Raw genomic sequence first — 19,711 nt, 5'->3', positions numbered from 1 at the left:
GTTCCTTTTTCCGCTACCCCATTTTATTATAGCTATCATGAGGAATGCAATAAGGAAACTGCGACGAGGATTCTTTTCCTTTCTTTGACGTTTGCCAATACAATTGGTGCCAAACCAAAAAAAAAAAAAGAAGCTAAGAAGTTGATTTTGTTCGTTTTGGGTGAAGTACTTGACAGTAGCAGTTCCTGAAGCTGTCATTTCTGAGACTCTCAGTTTTTACTTGTTATGGGTAAATGTGTGTGTACAAATAACTACACACAAACCCATATTAATTTTTATTCCTTCACAGGAGAGAAATAAAGATTTTTATTGTTTTCCTGGCAAAGTGACAATTTAGTTATTCGTTTTTTTTTTGTTGTTGTTGTTATTTTGTTGACATTTGAGTCTCTCTCCCATTGCTAAGTTGTGTGTTCTTTTTAGGGAGGCAACACAATGGTTTTAGGGTGCAGGTTAAGCAAATAAAACGTCATGACATTTGATATGTTGTGCTCTGTTGTCCATTGTCGAGCACATCTACCACAGGGACATAATGTTTACTCTTGCACTTTCTTAGAGACAAATAGAGGTGAGAGTCCTGAAAAAAAAGTTCTCACAGAAGATGAAAATTCCATAACAACAACAACAGAAACGAATGCAAAAAAGATTAGAATTACCCAGTGTCAGAATGACAGATAGGAAGGAATGGAAAAAAATGCCAGAACAGGTAGGTACATATGTACGAACATCACACACACCTGGTACTTACCCTTAGCCCTAGCCCATTCAAGTTTATTTCCTGTTTCATTATTTTCTTTACCCACAACACTAGTAGTAGGTACACAATGAATATGAGACAAGTGCTAAAGACACTGGTGCTAAACATTATGATACATGACCTTATGTAAACTTGAACATATTTAGAACTGTCACAGGAGGGAGAAATTCCCATCATCATCGTGTAATTTAGAAGCAAGGCAACAAACAAAAAGAAAAAAAAACACCTTTTCGTCTTAAACGGATGAAATTGAAGAAGTTTAAGAGTTCATAACCTTAAGGTGAAGTCACAAGGGTTTGTTTGGTTAGCAAAAAAATAAAAAAAAAAAATGACAGTTGAGACTCATATTATAGATACTGTCAATGAACCAACAACTAAAGCCCAACCAACGGACAGACAGTCCATCAACAAACCCTGGTCAAATTTGATTACTTTTGTCATATTTTTTTACTTTTTTGTTTGTTTGTAGAGTATATACATATACACGAGTGCTTTGGGGATTATTAAAAAATTTAATTCCCAGTTCTCTGATGCATTTTAAAAATAATGTAGGTACAAAAAGAATATTTAAAATAAATTTAATTTTCACTCTTTTTTGGTTTTGACTTACCCATAAAGTAGTGCTGCTCCAGCTATTCCACCACCACATTGGGCAGTTATGTACATTGCAGCACGCAATGGTGTTATTATCCGGATGACACATGATGCTAACGTCACTGCAGGATTAATGTGTGCACCTGTTTGAGAGAAAGAAGAAGAAAAAAAAAAAACAAAAAAATGACAAAATTAGTTAGGCTCTGAGAGATAACGAGAGCAAGGGTAATTAATGAATGATGAACTAAAAAAAAAACGTATAAAAAGTACAATATCAATCAAAATTATTAAACAATTAAAAATTAGAAAAATATGAAGGCGATCTTTTGACAGGTAAGTTCAAATACGAAGAGGTGAATTTTGATTGATGAGAAAGGAGGGGAGGGGGGGGGGGGAGAAGGAGAATAACGACAGTTTTTGATTGATATTGTGGCTAGTTCGATGAAATTTCAGGCCGGACACACTGTTCCGTATCCCGGAATGAAGCAACTTCCTTTCCCTTAATGGTACTGTCTTTTTCAGGCAACTGGTATTACTCCGGGCGATGGACCTTTATACGTCAGTGGAAATAAAAGAAACTTTTTGTCGCTTGTGTTTTCGCCTTTAAATTGCGAAGATTTGTTTAGTGACAGGACATTTTTTTTTTTCAAAAAAACGAACAAACAGAACTTAAAACAAATTGAGAGAACAGCGATCAAACGGATACAGTTCATATCTCATATGTCTTCTGAAATTAAGTCCGCAAAAAATGATACAGCGGTTTCGTTTGTTCTGTCAAAAATGTAAACCACTAATTTTGACAGCAAAACGAAATTTGAATATCAATGAATGTGATATCGGGTGAAAAAAAATGTTGCCACCCCACATCAAAAGAACGAAGATAAGGAAAAAAATTCCAATATCATTCTTGTGAAAAAAAAACACAGGGATGTGCTTAAGAACCAAAAAAAAAACAAACAGAAAAAATAAGAAAAAAAAGAGATAAGGAATATAAAAATCATGAAATCAAAACATCACAATCGCTGAACCATAGAGTGACAATTCATTTAAAATTCCATTCAAACACCAAGAACAACTCGGGTTTAGGTTGGGTTGGTTGGGATAGGTACTTGATACCTTCATGTGAATAAAACAAAACCCTAAAAACCGCAAATCATGAAAAACCAAGAAAAACAAAGAAAGAAAGAAGAACTGCCATATTGGTTCCGTTTCGCTATAGTGACTTTATATAAATACATAATAAAAAAAAATGAGGGCACTTGTTGCTCTTGAAAGAAAGAAAAACCGAATACAAAAGGAGTAAAATGAAGGAATCAAATTAATGCCTTGCTATGCTTGAAGGATTTCTTCCTTTTCTACTACTCTACTACCTACTCACTGCTACTAACCTTACAAAAAAAAAAAAAAAAAAAAAAAAAAAAAAAATATGTTGAAATAAAATCTGAAGTAAAAATGATGATTTAAGATAAAGGGTGTATCTCTCGGTTGTATTGTATACAATGTATCGAGTTCTGATTGTTTTCCGAGATATAGAGAGTGATAGAAAAGACATTGACAGTAAAAACAAAAATTCAACAACTAATTGTGTTTAAACAAAGAAAAGGGTCCCCATAGTGTTGTTTTGTTTTTTTTTTTCTTTTTTTTTTTTTAAAGGGCTCCATTTTTATTCGTTCTGTTTAACTTATTCAAAGTATATAGGTTTTTCTTCACATTTCTTGACATTTTGTATTATTATGGGGGATGGCAATAAACTAAGTTTTTTATATGATTTTTTTTATAGAAAAAATAAAAACATAAAAAAAAAAAAACACTTACCAGAGATATTCATAAAACATTGAGTTAATGTTGCCATAGCCAAACCAGATGCTAGTGCTGTAGCCAATAGAACCGATGATACACTAGCTCCCACACCAGCACCAGCTGCTGCTCCACAAACAATAAAAACATAGAAGAACGATGCCAAACACTCACAGATTATTGACCTGTAATTGAACAAGACGTATATAGAAGAATTTAATAGAATTTAATAATAATGGTATCAGAAATTTTTGTGATGTTGATGTTTTAATAATTTATTACGTTTATTTTAGTTGTACATAGATATGTATATATGGCTCACAGGGGAAATTAATTTGTATAACAAGGAAATAAAGTTTAATAGTGTTTTATGGTTTTTGTAGAGAGAGAGAGAGAGAAAAAAGGGAGGTGATAGATTTATTATAATGAAAGTCTATATGTATTATTATGGTTTAGAAGAAAGGTTGTGTGAGCTTTAGGGGATTTATTTTTTTTTGTGCAGAAAGAGGGTACAAATTGAATTTCATTTGTCTATAATACCATTGAGGTTTTGAGAGAAAATGCTCTAGAGATTTTTCTGGGGCAAACATCAGTTGGAAAACTTTTTTTAAGGCAACTTTTTGTTAAACTTAACAATAACAAATGGAATGTCTTTTTGGATAGAAACGATGTTTTGTTTTTTGGTGGTGACACAGAGTGACAGTTTTTGTATAACGAATGTTTATGGATTGTACCTAAGGTCAATGTTCTCGCATTGAGCTGGTGCTCAAATGTTTCTTCATTTTTATCTACAAATAAATACAAAAAAATCGCGTTGGGCGCCACTTTTTAAATTCACTCAGAATATCAAGAGCTCTTTCTAAAGCAAAGGAAGGAAAGTTCGGGGATTTGTAAATAGGTTTCACGTAATATTAAGACCCTCGTTTGTACAAATAAACGAAAAAAAAAAATCTCGCGTTGGGCGCCACTTTTTAAATTCAGTCAGAAAAACAAGAACTTTCCTCAGACACAGAAACGTTCTTCGATTAAAAAAAAAAAACGGTCCTACGTTTTAGTAACGATTTTTTTTGTTTGTATAAATAAACGAACACAAATCTCACGTTGGGCGCCACTTTTTAAATTCAGTCAGAAAAAAGAGAAAAAAAGCAAAGGAAAGTTTTTTCGGGTGTTCGAAAAATAGGTTTCACGTAATATCAATGCCCTCGTTTGTACGAATAAACAAAAAAAAAAAAAAAAATCTCGCGTTGGGCGCCACTTTTTGAATTCAGTCAGAAAAGCTTTTCTCAGACAAAGGAAAATTTTCAGATTTTAAAAAAACGGACCTAAGTGCTCTTGTTTGTATCAAAAAACGAACGAAATATCTCGCATTAGGCTGCACTTTTTAAATTCACTTAGAAAACTTGTGGAATCAAATCGGAGGCCATTTATTAAACCCAAATCGATTGTATTATTTCTACTAGTTTGTTAAGTGAAGTCTTGCTGCGTTTTTTTTTGTAAAAATCTCACGTTGGGCGCCAGTTTTAAGAATTACTTAGAAAATGTCAAAGTCATTCAACAAAACGAAACCAGTTGCAACATATTGCATCTCCACATTTGTTAAGATAGTGACGACAAAGAAAAAACACAAAACAAATAAAATAAATCAAATAAATCTTTCAAGCTGTGACTTTAGCACAATCACTTTCCTAACATAATAGACCGCAAGTGAAGCGCGCATTTTTTTTTTTCTTTCAATACATTTTGTAATTGTTTTTGAACTTCAGTCAAGGGTGACATTAAAAATCTTGAGGCAAATTAAACATGACAAAATTTCCTTGGACCCCAGACAGTGACAGAGAGGCCTGTGTGATGCAGTAACTTTTCCTTTTATTTCTTTGTTGCATTATCTTTAATTTTTTTTTTCTTCTTCTTCTTGATAATTGAACCATGCAACACGTTTTAAACTTCACCATACTGACTCTGAAGATAAAAAAAAAAAAACTCCTCCATGTGATAAATTGCCAGTATTTTTTGTTTTGTGTTGCTGTTTGGTATTGGCAAAGTGTTTCTCTGATAAATAATTTTGCAGCTGCTTCGAATTCGGATGGACTTTTGCTACTTACTCTTTTCTTTTGCCCTACCTTTTGGGTATATCTTTACCTTTAAACTATAATACAGCTGTTCCGAGGCAACACAAAGACTTCGAACGAAAACGAACGAACAAACTCACTGTGATATTGGATTTTGCTTGACTCAATATTTGTATTTCGATATAGGTTATTTGATGAACTGATAGTAGAGGGACGTAGGAGTAAATAGGATAGATACGATATACCCTGGAATAGAGGAGATTGTTAAACATAAACAATGATGTCACACTTATCATCAATCGAGAATTTATTGGAGATTTTTTTTTTTGTCTTTTATATTTTTTTTTGAAAAGGAGAAACAATCAATCTCATCAATATAAGACACTGGGATTCAAAAACAACAACATCAATAGAGGAAGGAAGTTTTTTAAAGATTAAACGGCGAAACAATAAAAACTTTATCGCAGTTGATGATGACCTTCTTTATAAAACGCGTTCAATTAATTAGATAGGCGAGAGCATGAGAATGTAATAGAAGAAAATGAGAGGAATCAGTTAATAAAAAAAAAAAAAACAAAACAGAAAAGAGATTACGTGCTTCTGTCAGAAGCTGTTGAATTTCATCAATATAATTGAGAGAGAGAAATGTTAAACGATGATGATGGTAATGATGACTGTATGGAGCTGGATTTTATTTTTAATCGAGAAATAAATCGAAGGGATTAAATGCTGACAGGGATAAAATTTACAGATAATTATGTGGCACGTTTATATGTTGTTTTTGAAACGATGAATTGATTTGATGGATATGGTAGGGAAAAGTGTTCATTATACGAGAATATTTAACTCACATGAAATAGGTTAAATGTTTCGTTTTTGATTTGTGAAACCAAAATAAAATAAAAGTGACGTTAATTGGTGTACATCAGGGAACTGTCATGGGTACCTTACTTTTTACAAAAAAAAAAATGTTTTTTTTTACTATCGATTTAATTGTGAAGTAATGGGCTCCGAAAGAAATGTATTCTAACTCTCCAATTATTGGACTTCTTTTTTCGGGATATAGTGATAAAAAAAAATTTTAACACTACCATCTGTCTGGCGACTTAGTAGTTTATTGTATCATTGTTTTGTACTCCCTCATTAGCATGAATTTTGTGTTTTTTTTTTTTTTTTTTATTTAATAAATAGATCATCATTCGGAATTGAGTAAATGTTAAAAAAAAGAAGATACATGTCCTAAGATTTACAAAAATATCGGCTGAAAAGTATATTTCGAATTTGACATTTTAATGTCAAAAAATTAAATAGTTTTAGAGACTTAATATGTTCCTAGAGATAAACACAATGTTTAAAAACAGTTTCTCACTTTTTGGAAATCTCGGGTTGGGCGCCATTTATGAAATTATTTTCAAATTGAAAAAACAAGGCAATGAATCGCTCCTTATTTAAAAATTTTGAGTTTCACGAAAATTCACGTTGGGCGCCATTTTCTAAAACAGCTCACAACTTTTATATCAACTTATAAATTTAAAAAAGATAATAACACATATGAAAAAGACAAAAACACTGAATGATAGAGACCTTGCTTCAAGAAAAACTTGACTTAAATAATTAAATTTAACCCATAGGTGTCTTTGTATTTTTTAATAAATCCATCATTTTACGAAAACGTGCGTTGGGCGCCAGTTTCTTAGAAAAATTTATTAAATACATATTGAATAAAAAGACAATGAAAATAAGAACAAAAATGTTTTTCCACTGAGAAGCATTCAGCAATATTTGGAAACAAAATCGTATGTTAGGCGCCATTTAGTTAGAAATTTCTCTCTAATTAAACATATTTATTTTTTATTGTTCAGAGAGGAAAACTAGTGAAAATACGTTTCAATACTACATCCTTTTTTTAAATCTGGCATTTCAGGAAATCTCGCGTTGGGCGCCATTTTATACAAAAAAAAAACCTCCCTAGCTTAAGTATCGACTTATGAATAAGAAAAAAATTTAAAAATATAAGAAAAAAGAATTTATAAATGTTCTGCATTGGATAGCACATCATTATTAGTAAAAGAAATCTTATGTTGGGCGCCATTTATTGAGAAATTTCTCTCACATTCAAAATGATTAAAACATTTTTTATCGTTCAGAGATGAGAAATTATTGAAAATGCTTTTCAATACTATACATCCTTTTTTTAATTCTACAATCCAGGAAATCTTACGTTAAGCGCCATTTTCTTTTAAAAAAATCAAAGACTTTAAGATGAAAATGATAAAATCGAGTTTTTCAATTAAAAAAAAAATACAAGTTTTCTACTTCGAAATCAATCAAGAATTTATATACTTCTCCTTAACTAAAGAGTTGTAACTTTTTGAAACAAGAAAACTTCAAGCTATTTCAATTGGATATATGTCCCAAAAATATATATCACAAGAACCCCTTCTGGCAAAATCCAATTAAGAACCATTTCATATACAACATACTGCAAACGACTACAAGTTACAAGTAGGTACCTACAGGAAGGCATCCTTCCTTCCAACATAAAACTCACCTCCAAAACTCCAAAGTCCTTATTTCCGCATGCATACTCCTTTTTGGTTGCAATGTACTCGATAATCTAGCACTTATCGAAGGATGTCCGTTTGTATCCTTACGCATTGCTTCCAATCGTTCGAATAAAGTTACAATATGATAATCGATATTTTGGTCTAAAGGCGAATGTAAACTTTCATCAGCCATTGTGGATTTCATTTAAATTTTTAAATCGAGATAAAAAAAAAATTATATGTCACTTGAATCAAAGTTCAATTAAAAAAGATGACAAACGAAGAATCAAAAAATCTCAAATACAACAGAAATTTAATAACTTGAACTCAAGACTTTAAGTTCTCATAGTTTTTGAAACCGCCAGAAAATCTACTTAAAAATTAATTTCAATTTCAAAAAAACAGAACAAGACTCGACACACAATTATTGCCGCGCAAAAATAAGATGAAAATGTTATAAATTGAATTAAATTGAATTTAATTGATGGCAGAAATGTTATTCTCTTTTTTTTCTTTTGTTAGTATTTTTGTTTTGCTTCAAAAATTGTTCACTGTGTGTGCACTGCCGCAAGGTTGTTTGCTCACTTCTTGGCTTTGTTTATTTTAATTGAGAAACAAGAAAAAAAAATGCAAATTTGCTCTCAGTAAATATGCCGGTTGCCCTCAACAGATTTTTTGTTTTTTTTTTATTTCGAATTCTCGTTACCATCAGATTTTTACCACGCGCTCAGAGACGTCCTATCAACACCGAGAAACGACACCGAATGTTCAACAAATCCTGTGATGAAGATGATACGACCAACTCAAACTGGCAACTAAAAAAGATACAAGATACTTTTGGGTGAAATTTGAAAAAAATCCACCACCACCATCGCCACCATCGCATTATCCAGTAGCAAGGTGAATTCGTTTCATTCAAAATGGAAAAGGAACGCAGGTGTGGAACAAATTGGAATTGGAGAATCAAAACAAAATAACCACCCCCTCTTAATTTAACAGTTTCAAATGCACTTTTCTGTACTGTTAGAATATAAAAGGTAAATGTACCTTCGGTTGAGTCTCCGGGGGTTGATTGTGTGATAATGAACGATAAGTGAAAAATAGTGGTGAGTATGAGTATTCTTTTACAGTTTTTTTTGATGATGAAAGATGAAAAGAGGAGTGACGGGAATAAAAATGCAGGGTGGAATTCGTATCGCGTTCTGTTTCCGTTTGGCTGAGAAATGAAAAGAGGGGGAAGTGTTGAACTGGTGCGTAAGAGAGATTCACTTGATTTAACAGCAGGAACAAGTGTAGTTCAATGATGTTTAGAGACAGGATTATGGAATGAGGGAAAGATGTACTGTCAAGTATTTTGGTGGTGATTGGCTGGGTGGCAGGGTGGTTGGGAAAAATGATAATAATAAAATTAACAACCCTTACATTTTTTGGTGAAAATAATTTTTTTTAGAATGAGTACGAAAATTAAAGAAGATAATAAGGAACTAATTCTACCATCTTAATAACCATTTCCATTAATAATTAAGAAGGTATATTAACCAACTTTTTAAAACTTCGGAATGATTTTTTTATTACTTAATGGGCATTTTACAGAAACTTTCACGAGTGTTTTAATTGATAATGGAAAAAGGACACGCTTTCACAAAAAGTGGCCAATTGAGAAAAGCAATAAAACATAATTTTAGAAAGAAGTTTGGATGTTATGAACTCCAAATGGTGAATTTATAGGTAGTTGCAATAAAGGTACTTACTATAGGGCAAGTTTAAAATTTATAAACAAAATCGAACTTTAGATAAAAAATTCGACATGAAATTACGATGTATGCCTTTTTCTATGGAAGTTAAAAGTTTTTAATGATTTTCTAGAGGTAAAAAACCAAAACTACCATTTGACCATTATTCATTAGGGTGGGTCAAAAAAATCGAAATTTTTTTTTTTGATTTGGTACTCCGAAAAATCGATTGCTAGACCCCTCTAGAATATACACACCAAATATGAGCTCTTTATATTAATGGGAAGGTCCTCCGCTTTGCAATTTTCCATTTTTACATCAAGCTTCTACTAAAAAAAAATATTTTTTTTATTAATTGACTTTTTAGCAAATTTCTTTTCAGATTCTTGTAGGAAATTGAACGCTCTTCAAAAAAGGCCCTATACACTTTTTCGTTTATCTAACCGTTGAATAGATATTTGAGGTAAAAAAATCGAGAAAATCTTTAAAAAATCGTTTTTGGTCTTAATTTTGTAACAAACTGAAAAATTATAATCATCAAACGCGCAAGACATATTCTTGTTGGAAATTGATTGCTCCACAAAAAAGGTCTTATTAACTTTTTTCATTAATCTAACCCTTCTAAAGATATTCGAGGTCAAAGTTAAAAAAAATTATGAAAACATTTTATATTTTAAAAAATTTTCCAGTTCACTGAAAATTCATTATTTTCAATTCAGCAAGACGTATTCTTGTAGGGGCTTAAACGTTCTACAAAAAATTCCTTGGCATCAAATTGATTGCTTTAACCGTTTAGAAGATATTCGTATCCAAATCGCAATGCATACGGGCCATAAGAAAACTATTGAAATCAGTGGGCATTGGTTTGGATACGAATATCTTCTAAACGGTTAAAGCAATCAATTTGATGCCAAGGAATTTTTTGTTGAACGTTTAAGCCCCTACAAGAATACGTCTTGCTAAATTGAAAATAATGAATTTTCAGTGAACTGGAAATTTTTTTAAAATATAAAATGTTTTCATAATTTTTTTTAACTTTGACCTCGAATATCTTTAGAATGGTTAGATTAATGAAAAAAGTTAATAAGACCTTTTTTGTGGAGCAATCAATTTCCAACAAGAATATGTCTTGTGCGTTTGATGATTATAATTTTTCAGTTTGTTACAAAATTAAGACCAAAAAACGAATTTTTAAAGATTTTCTCGATTTTTTTACCTCAAATATCTATTCAACGGTTAGATAAACGAAAAAGTGTATAGGGCCTTTTTTGAAGAGCGTTCAATTTCCTACAAGAATCTGAAAAGAAATTTGCTAAAAAGTCAATTAATAAAAAAAATATTTTTTTTTAGTAGAAGCTTGATGTAAAAATGGAAAATTGCAAAGCGGAGGACCTTCCCATTAATATAAAGAGCTCATATTTGGTGTGTATATTCTAGAGGGGTCTAGCAATCGATTTTTCGGAGTACCAAATCAAAAAAAAAATTTCGATTTTTTTGACCCACCCTATTATTCATGGTACTTGCCATAAATGGTTTTTTTTTTTATTTATGAATTTCTCGTAAACGAACAAGCCGATTGCAAGGATTTTTTTTTTATAAAACCACAGCCTTACTTACTTCCTTACTTAAGGTGGCGCTCACAGTTCAGGATGCATTTCAGCCTCAACCATCACCTGGAAGAAACTTTTGGTTTTCAGTTATGAATAGAGCTTAAATATGCCTATGTTTTGATGTATCTATCACCCGATGGATTTAGAGGACTTTTTTTAAAATGCATTATTTTGAGGCAAGGTTTTCTCGAAAATCCTTAAAAAATATATTTGTAATTTTTTAACCTTAAGGCCGTGTGAGAATTGCATTAAAATGTTGGTTAAAATTTCTACCACGATTAAAATTTGACGTTTGGTTAAAAACAGGATCAAATTTATTTTTTTGCTGTGCGAATTGGGTTAAAATGTATTAAATAGGACTTTTTTCTTGGTACTACTTTGAATAAAATTCCCTCAAGATAAAACAAAATTACCCTCAAAAATGGTTTTTCTTATATTCAATTAACTATTTTTTTTAACAAAACCCAGTTGAAAATATATCAAGTTAAATATTCTAGTATGAAAATGTAAGAAATTCTCAATTTCACATACTTTTTTTATTTTATCGATAAATTCCCATTTCATTATGATCAAAAAGAAATTTATTAATTTAGTCTTCTAACACTAATTTGTAGTTCACCAGCTGCCAACAAAATAGAAATATAAAAAATAAAAAACAAACAAACAATTAGTAGATTTTCAATTTTTCAAGATGAGTATTAATTTGAGGAAGTACTTTGTATTAATACTTTTAACATTTCTTAAAATATCAACGCATTATAACAAAAATAATTTCAAATCTATCTTGATCTTTCTATCTTGAGAAACGTCAAATTTTAACCACTAACCCTGCTCCGCAGCTGGGTAAATTTTAACCCATTTTATTCACCATGCTAGTGTCAAATTTTAACCAAACGTCATATTTTAACCAACATTTTAACGCAATTCGCACACGGCCTAACGTATTAGCCTGCTCATTGTGAACTCATATCTGCTAACCAAATCTTGTTTCGAGACCTTGATCCGAAAATATCTTCTTCCAAAAAAAATTTCGATATTTGGATTGCGAATATTTCAGCAACCAACCCTGCAAGAAACTTTTGGTTTTCAGTTATGAATAGAGCTTAAAGAGGCCCTTCTTTTGATGTATCACTCGATGGATATGGAGGAAATTTTTGAAAATGCCTATTTTTTAGGCAAGCGGTTAACCTTGATTTTTTCTCGAAAATCTTAAAAAAAAAATAGATTTGTATTTTTTTTACCCAAATGTAAAAGCTTGCTCATTGTGAACTCGTATCTGTAAACCAAAACTTGTTTCAAGACTCTTGTCCGCAGATATCTCTCTCCGAACGTAAAAAAACATGTTTGAATACAAATAACTCAGCAACCAGACCTTCAACAAACTTTTGGTTTCCAGTTATGAATAAAACTTAAAAAGACCTATCTTTTGATATCTCACTAGATTAACAACCACTTCTTCGTGGTAGGAAACAGGAAATAAAAACTATAGCCAGTTTTTCGTAAAAGATTATGGTACAATATTGTCAAAAAAACCTATTCTTCGTAGAAAAAAAAAGAAACTAATAAAATTGTACCATGTACCCGTTTTTTCGTAAAATATTAAAAAGGGAAGCTTTTGAGTATCATTTATGTAAGTTTCATTGTACAGGGAAGGAAATATCGCAGATAATTTTTGTATTCCCTATGTGTATTGGACAATGTAAGGCATATACATATGTGGTGAACAATACGAAAAACGGGGTCCAGATTTGAAGCTGCCAACAAAGTAGATATTTTTCCTCTCACCAATCACTGAAGTAAAAGTAACCATCAATAAATCAACAAAAAATCCACCAAATTTATACACATGTTTCTTTATTTTGGTTTTGTTTTGAATCCATGCTAAGAGAAAAAAAAACCCACCAAGTTGAAAACACTGGCAATCAAACTTTCCATATTATCCCCGCGAAAAATCCGAAAATTCAAACACAACCATTTTCGGAAAATCCCGCCATTGGCGAGCTCTGTTCATAAAAATATGGAACAGATTGCTCTGTGAAAACCAACATGTGTGTTGAGTGTTGGTCGACTAAATTTAAAAAAAAAAAAGTCCACAATCTATCTTGTAGGTTTATAACCTACAAAACCTTGTTTTTTTTTTAAATTTTGTTCCATTACTTTAAAATGTGTTGTATACATGTTTGTTATTTTCAACAATTTCTTACTTGTCACTGGGTTTGTAATTGTAATTCACCTTTTCATATAACAATTGTGGGATGATAATGCAATTTAATTTGCATGAATCACATTTAAATGTGCCTACCTACAGGAATATATACGAAAAAAAGGGTTAATGGAATTTCAGAGAAAAAAAAACTTTGAATTAAAACTCGGGATATAAGGGTTGGGATACAGACTAAGGGGTTAAAAGTGGAACACATAACCGAGTCACATGTTTGGGGCGCAGTTTCCGAGTTAAAATGCCTCAATTGTGTCTTTCCATTCCGATTAGTATAAATTAATGCTAACACATGACAGCTGTCAAATAACAATGTTGCTTCCCTTAAAGCTTACAGGAGCTACAGTACCAAGTGTAAAGCTTTATAGAAGCAAAATTGTTAGTCGGGATGTGTGATCGACATTCAAGAAAGACGATAAGTTTTAAATATTTCGGACAGTCTATGGCCCGATTTATTCACTCTCCATTAAATTTAAAGTCGCCGTTAAAAAAAGGGAAATTTTAAAATTTGTATGCGATTTGACAGATTTCTTCAATTTTAATGATAATTTTAAATATAATGGAGAGTGAATAAATTGGGCATTAATCCTATTTATAACTTGAGCTTTATGTTCCTGAATAGTAAGGGTTATTACTAAGGACAAAAATAAAGAAGCACATTAAAACAAATCCTTTTGCATTTTCCATTTTGAAATGTGCTTCGACTCCAGATTTCTGTTGTAACATATTTAAATTTTCCTTTGCCATTTAGGTACATATGGTTTTTGATGTCAGTGGCAACAAAACTCCAAACAAAAAAAAAAAGGAACGAAAGGGTTGACAAAAAGAGTTAATGAATCTACGAATTAACGACCGTATGACCACAATTATACTCGACTTAATAAAAATCTAAATGAGTAAGGGTTGATTTTTTTTTTTTTTCTGTCAAAAACTGGAACACAAAGTGTAACAGTGTTTTGATGTGAAGTGCATGTTGGCAAAGTTTCACATTTCTTAGTGGCGAAAAAGGGTTAATCGTTAAAAAAAGAACCAAAGTGCAAATGATGTTACATTTTTCAAAATTTCATTCCCTTTGTTTTCGGGATGAAAAAAGGGTTGTGTAAGGATATAGGTACATGGGAAGTTTATTGTAACTACTCACATGTACTTACTTTGGTTTGTATGAGGAATATTGTGAATGGGGAGTGGGTGAGGTTGATCTGCATAATTGTCATTTGATGTAGTGTGAGATGTTATCATGGTAGAACAGGTTTGCGAGATATTTTATGTCTGTTTGAGCAGGTGCATGGATTTGTGTTTTGCGGATGGATATCGATACAAAATTAAGAAAAGTTTGAAAATGTGTTGATTTTTCTGCAATATTTCATTCTTTGTACTTGGTACAGGTTATATATAAGACATTTTTTTTAAATTCTATTTTGGAATGAGATGTAATCAAAGTAGGGAGTAAAGTCATTTTGAAACACTTAAACTTTGTCTTTTATAGAAAAAAAAAATAATCGCACCTGATGCTATTTTTCTTGACCTTCCATTTTTTTTGTGCAGGTGTACAATGTACATATACATTTAGGTAAAAAAATTACAAATCTATTTTTTTTTTTTTTTTTCAGATTTTCGAGACAAAATCAAGGTTAACCCCTGCCTAAAAAATAAGCATTTTCAAAAGATAGGCCTCTTCATGCTCTATTCATAATTGAAAACCAAAAGTTTCTTGCAGGTCTGGTTTCTGAATTATTCGCAATCTAAATTCCAAATATCGAAATATTTTTTTTTTTTATTCGGAAGTAGATATTTTCGGATCAAGGTCTCGAAACAAGATTTGGTTTGCAGATATGAGTTCACAATGAGCAGGCCAATACGTTTAAGTTAACAAATTAGAAATCTTTTTTTTTAAGGAATTTCGAGAAATAATCATTGCCTAAAAAATAGGCATTTTCAAAAATTTCCTAAAAATCCATCGAGTGATACATCAACAGAAGGGCCTCTTAAAGCTCTATTCATAACTGTTTCGAACTTGTTTCGAGACTCTTGTCCGCAGATATGAGATCACAGTAAAAGGCCTATGCATTTAGGTGAAATAATTACAAATTAATTTTTTTCAGATCTTCGAAAAAAATTCAAGGGGTATCCTTTGCCGAAAAAATGCATTTTAAAAAATTTCCTCCAAGTTCATCGAGTGAGACATCTCTATGCAATATTTTTGTTTTGCCTTTTTTTATTTTTCTTTGCTTAAAAAAATCATTTATCCTTCGAAGAAAATATTTTCAAAAGAGATACATAATAACGCAAATTAACTCATTTCGAATGTGAAATCGTATAGAGAAAAAAAAATTGAGTTTGCAATTTGAACTGACCTAATTTGGAAAATTATCTCATTTGGGCTGTATCAACTTGAAATTTAGTGCTAATAACTCGTTAACTCATTGCCCATTGCATGAACCTACAAGTTTAATTTATATTTTTTTACAATAAATATTTTTGTTAACAATTTGTTTATAATAAATTGCACGACTGGGGTCGCACGTACTTGCTCTTATGCTTAAAGTAACTATAATGTTAAAGCTTTTTATTCAAGAAATTTAAAATTCGATATTTTGAAGAAATTTCATAAGTTAGTATAAAAAAATTAAATCTGTTTTTATAATTAATAAAACTCCGTTTTAAAATATCTTAAAAAAAAAAACAAATATGCCATTTTATTTCTCGTATAAAAAGGTATTTTTAGAAAAAAAATTTTGAAAATTGTAGGAGCCGTTTTTTAAAAAAATAATTTTTTATATATAAAATTTTTTTAACATTTTTCAAAAAAAAAGTTGGTATGCCATTTTGAAGAAATAATTAATTTACACATAAAAACTAAATTTCAAAATTTTTCATTGATCCGTTTTCAAAAAATTGATTTTTCAAAAAAAAATTTTGAAATATTTTTTAAAAAACCAAAAATGCGTTTTTTGAAAATTTTCTAAAATTTTAATATTATCTTTACTAACACACTTTTGTATAAAAATTTTCATTTAAATCGGGTTAATTTTGTACGAGATATTCAGAAACGAAAAAAACCGTTCTATGACAGGTACCGTTAATAACGGTACAAAAAATATTTTTTTTATTTAAAAAGTTGGCCCTTATGTGTAGTATTACACACAAAAATTTTAATCAAAATCGTTAGAGCCGTTTTTGAAAAAAATTAACTTTTCTATTTCCGTTATATGGCAGGTACCGTTAGTTTTGGTCATAAAAAAAAAATTTCAATTTCCCCTCTAGGGAATCACCAAAAACTGCTAACTACCAAGTTTGAAGAAAATCACTTCACTCGTTTAGGCTGCAGCTCCAGATAGAGACAGACGGACAGACAGACAGACAGACAGACAGACAGACAGACAGACAGAATTGCCGGACCCACTTTTTTGGCATTCTCCATCATCGTAATGTCATGTAAAATTGTTATCTCGAGTTCGATTTTTTTTACGAATCCTAAACTTGCCCTATAGTACCTATATCGCAAGTAAAAAAATAAAATGTAATTTATTTGAATATTAATAATCAGAAAATTTGTATTAACTTTCCTATAATTTTACAATGAATTTAGTTTTTTTCATTTTTTTTTGTCTCTAATTTTTTCAATTTTTTTTTTTTTTTTAATTTGTAAATTTAAATTCATATTTCATGCAATGCGTATCAATACTTCATAATGTCGAGTACTTTTCCGAATTTCAATAAATGCTTTAAGGCCCCAACCCATAGAATCCGTTGCGTCCGTTCAGTCAATCCATCCGTTGAAGTTGAAGGATGGGACAGAAAGGGGTGACCCATAGAATACGTCGTACGACAGATTGGGCACGTTCAAACACCTATCGGATAGGCTATCTGAGATACCCGTATCTGGAATATCTTTTTGAACGAAGAGCTATCCAGATAGCTTGCCCAAGCAGCTACCAAAAAATATTGAGAAGAGGAAACTGTTTATTTTGAGCAAATTACATTTTTTTTATTGTTGAATAGTACTTGCACAATCGCTTTGACTTTATTTCTTGCAAATTTGTATTTATTTTTAAGCCCGAAAAGTAATCAAAATAAAAAAAACTAAATGTTTATCAGCTGATCACTTGAATACCTGAGGTATACCAGAAATTCTCGGATACCTTCAGATTATTTTTTGACAGAAAATGGTTCGTTTCCTTGCTAATTTTTAACATTGTTTACAACAACAAAAAGCTATCCGATAGCTTTATGTTAGCTCTTTGAACGTGCCCATTGCTTTTTGACAGCTCACTTCAAATTCCGAGGTGTGTTCGATATTTTATCGCTGAATGTGCACTAAGGAAGTTCTGATGCAAGAAATTTTTAACTATTATTAGGTCTGTTTGGGTTCTTTTTGGACAAAAATATGAAACCTGTCAAATTTTAGGGAGTGGGGATGAAATCCTCTCAGAGAAAGAAAAATTGTAGAAAAGTACCCAAACGCTTTTGGCACAAAATTTTCTGCTACTTTTTTTACAACAACAAAAATGTAAACAACAACACCAATTGAAAAAAATAAAGAAACGAAAAATATCAAAACATTTTGTTTTGTTTTACACACATTTTTTTTATTAATTTTTTCATAAATCAAGTATAAAATAAAGCACTTAACCATTAAAACACAATGAATAAAAATAAAAACACAAAACATAGCCACATCACCATGTTTGTACTTTTTTGTTCATTAAAAAATGTACAAAACACAAATTGAAAAAAAAAAACAAGAAATGAAAAATATTCAAACCACTTTGTATTGTTTTTAAAACACTTTTTTTATTATTTTGTTCATAAAGTATTTATTTATTTCGAGCATAACACCACTTAAACGCAATAAATAAAAAAAAAAAACAAGAAAAAAACCACACCGCCAAGTTTTTAGTTTGTTTTGTTTATGTTGAGCGACAAGAAAAAAAAAAGAAAAACAGAGAAAGCACTACCTTTGACAGATTTCAGATTTTTGTCCGAAGAAATTTTTTGGGCAGAAATTCTCAAGAAGGGGAAATTTTTTTCTCTCTCGCGGCCATCTTTTTTTCGAAAAAATGCACAATTTCAGAGTACCCAAACAGGAATTGGGTTAAAAATGTTGAAAAAAGTAGAAATATTTCGGTTTTAGGCAGTACCCAAACAGACCTATTGTTGTTCAACTCAGAAACAGAAAATCGAACTGGTCTATTGTTGACAACCAATGTCAAAGGATACGACGGATGAAAAAGTAGAAAGTTGGGCTACTTCTTCCGTCGAATCCGTCCGTCTCCTTCCGATCCGTCGCTTATGGGTCGCTTCTCATAAGAACGCGTACATTTTATTGAGCTGTCAGTTGAAAACTTCGACGGAACGGACGCAACGGATTCTATGAGGTGCGTTCTTTTTCTAACAATAGTCAACTATCGTTGTTATGTCAAAAAATATTGTTGATGTGTCATTGTTAGAAATTGTTGGGATTTTTACAAATCATTTAGGAACGATTTATTGTTAGATATTGTTAAACTGTTAACACAAAAAAAAAATAGTTTTGAGAATATTTTTATTTGCATAATTATAACAAAAATAATGTTTTTTTAGTCAAAATAAATTCTCTTGCATCATAAAATTGCAAAACTCTGTATTTTATTACGCTTATTTCCAAAAGAAAAAAATCCTTAAGTTGATTTTGAAAACAAAACATCCACTTTGACACATCAACAATCTCATGAGTGTTTAACTCATATCATGGAGGTGAGTTGGAAATAGTTACGATTTGTAACTATTTGACACTTCAAAACGAGTTTAGGAACGATGTTCATCTGTCAAATAGTTACAAATCGTAACTATTTTGTAGTTTAGGAACGACAAAAGTTAACGATAATTAACAATAGTTAACTATTGTTAGAAAAAGAACGCACCTTGGGTTGGGCCCTTTAGTTCCATAAAAAAAAAAAATGAAAAAAACTCGTCCAGAGCGATATCTCCACTTAAGGCCGTGTGTGAATTGCGTTAAATAGTTAAATTCGTGTTAAATTTTTGACACTATTGAGGTGAATAAAAAATTTTCAGCTGTTAAAAATTTATTGGGCTCTGGGACCTGGTTAAATTTGAGTTAAATTTTTTTTGCAGGAGGTTTTGTTGTGTTTTTGTTTTATTAAAAAGGAGTTTCATGGCAGAAAAAAATTTAAACAATAATCCATACAGCTGAAATATTTTTTATTAACTTCGATAGTGTCAAAAATTTTACACGGTGTTAACTATTTAACGCAATTCACACACGGCCTAAATTTACAAATACTCTAATTTTATATTCCCAACAATACAAATTTTCTTATAACTTGAACAAATAAATTGAAGAACCCACCAGTACCCTACCATCATCATCGCACTCAAAAAAATCTAATT

At 30.9% G+C, this 19,711-nt stretch overlaps 1 protein-coding gene across 4 annotated transcripts in view; it reads right to left on the bottom strand.

The window, feature by feature from the left end:
* LOC129913366 (neurogenic protein big brain) overlaps positions 1-19,711 on the bottom strand; it is a 59,599-nt gene that overhangs the window by 32,222 nt on the left and 7,666 nt on the right. For 2 of the 4 annotated variants that reach the window (XM_055991992.1, XM_055991991.1), the window contains 2 exons: positions 3,164-3,330; positions 1,365-1,491 (listed from right to left, as the gene is read on the bottom strand). In XM_055991992.1, the coding sequence (XP_055847967.1) occupies positions 1,365-1,491; positions 3,164-3,330 (294 nt within the window). Of the gene's footprint in view, positions 1-1,364; positions 1,492-3,163; positions 3,331-5,284; positions 5,604-7,765; positions 8,148-19,711 lie in introns of those variants that run through there. The other 2 variants (XM_055991990.1, XM_055991993.1) reach the window with 2 other exon arrangements.

The sequence above is a fragment of the Episyrphus balteatus genome, chromosome 3 (assembly GCF_945859705.1).
Source record: "Episyrphus balteatus chromosome 3, idEpiBalt1.1, whole genome shotgun sequence".
In the NCBI taxonomy this organism is placed as follows: domain Eukaryota; kingdom Metazoa; phylum Arthropoda; class Insecta; order Diptera; family Syrphidae; genus Episyrphus; species Episyrphus balteatus.
The sequence above is the reverse complement of the archived record's forward strand: the minus strand, read 5'-3'. Positions and strand labels throughout refer to the sequence as shown.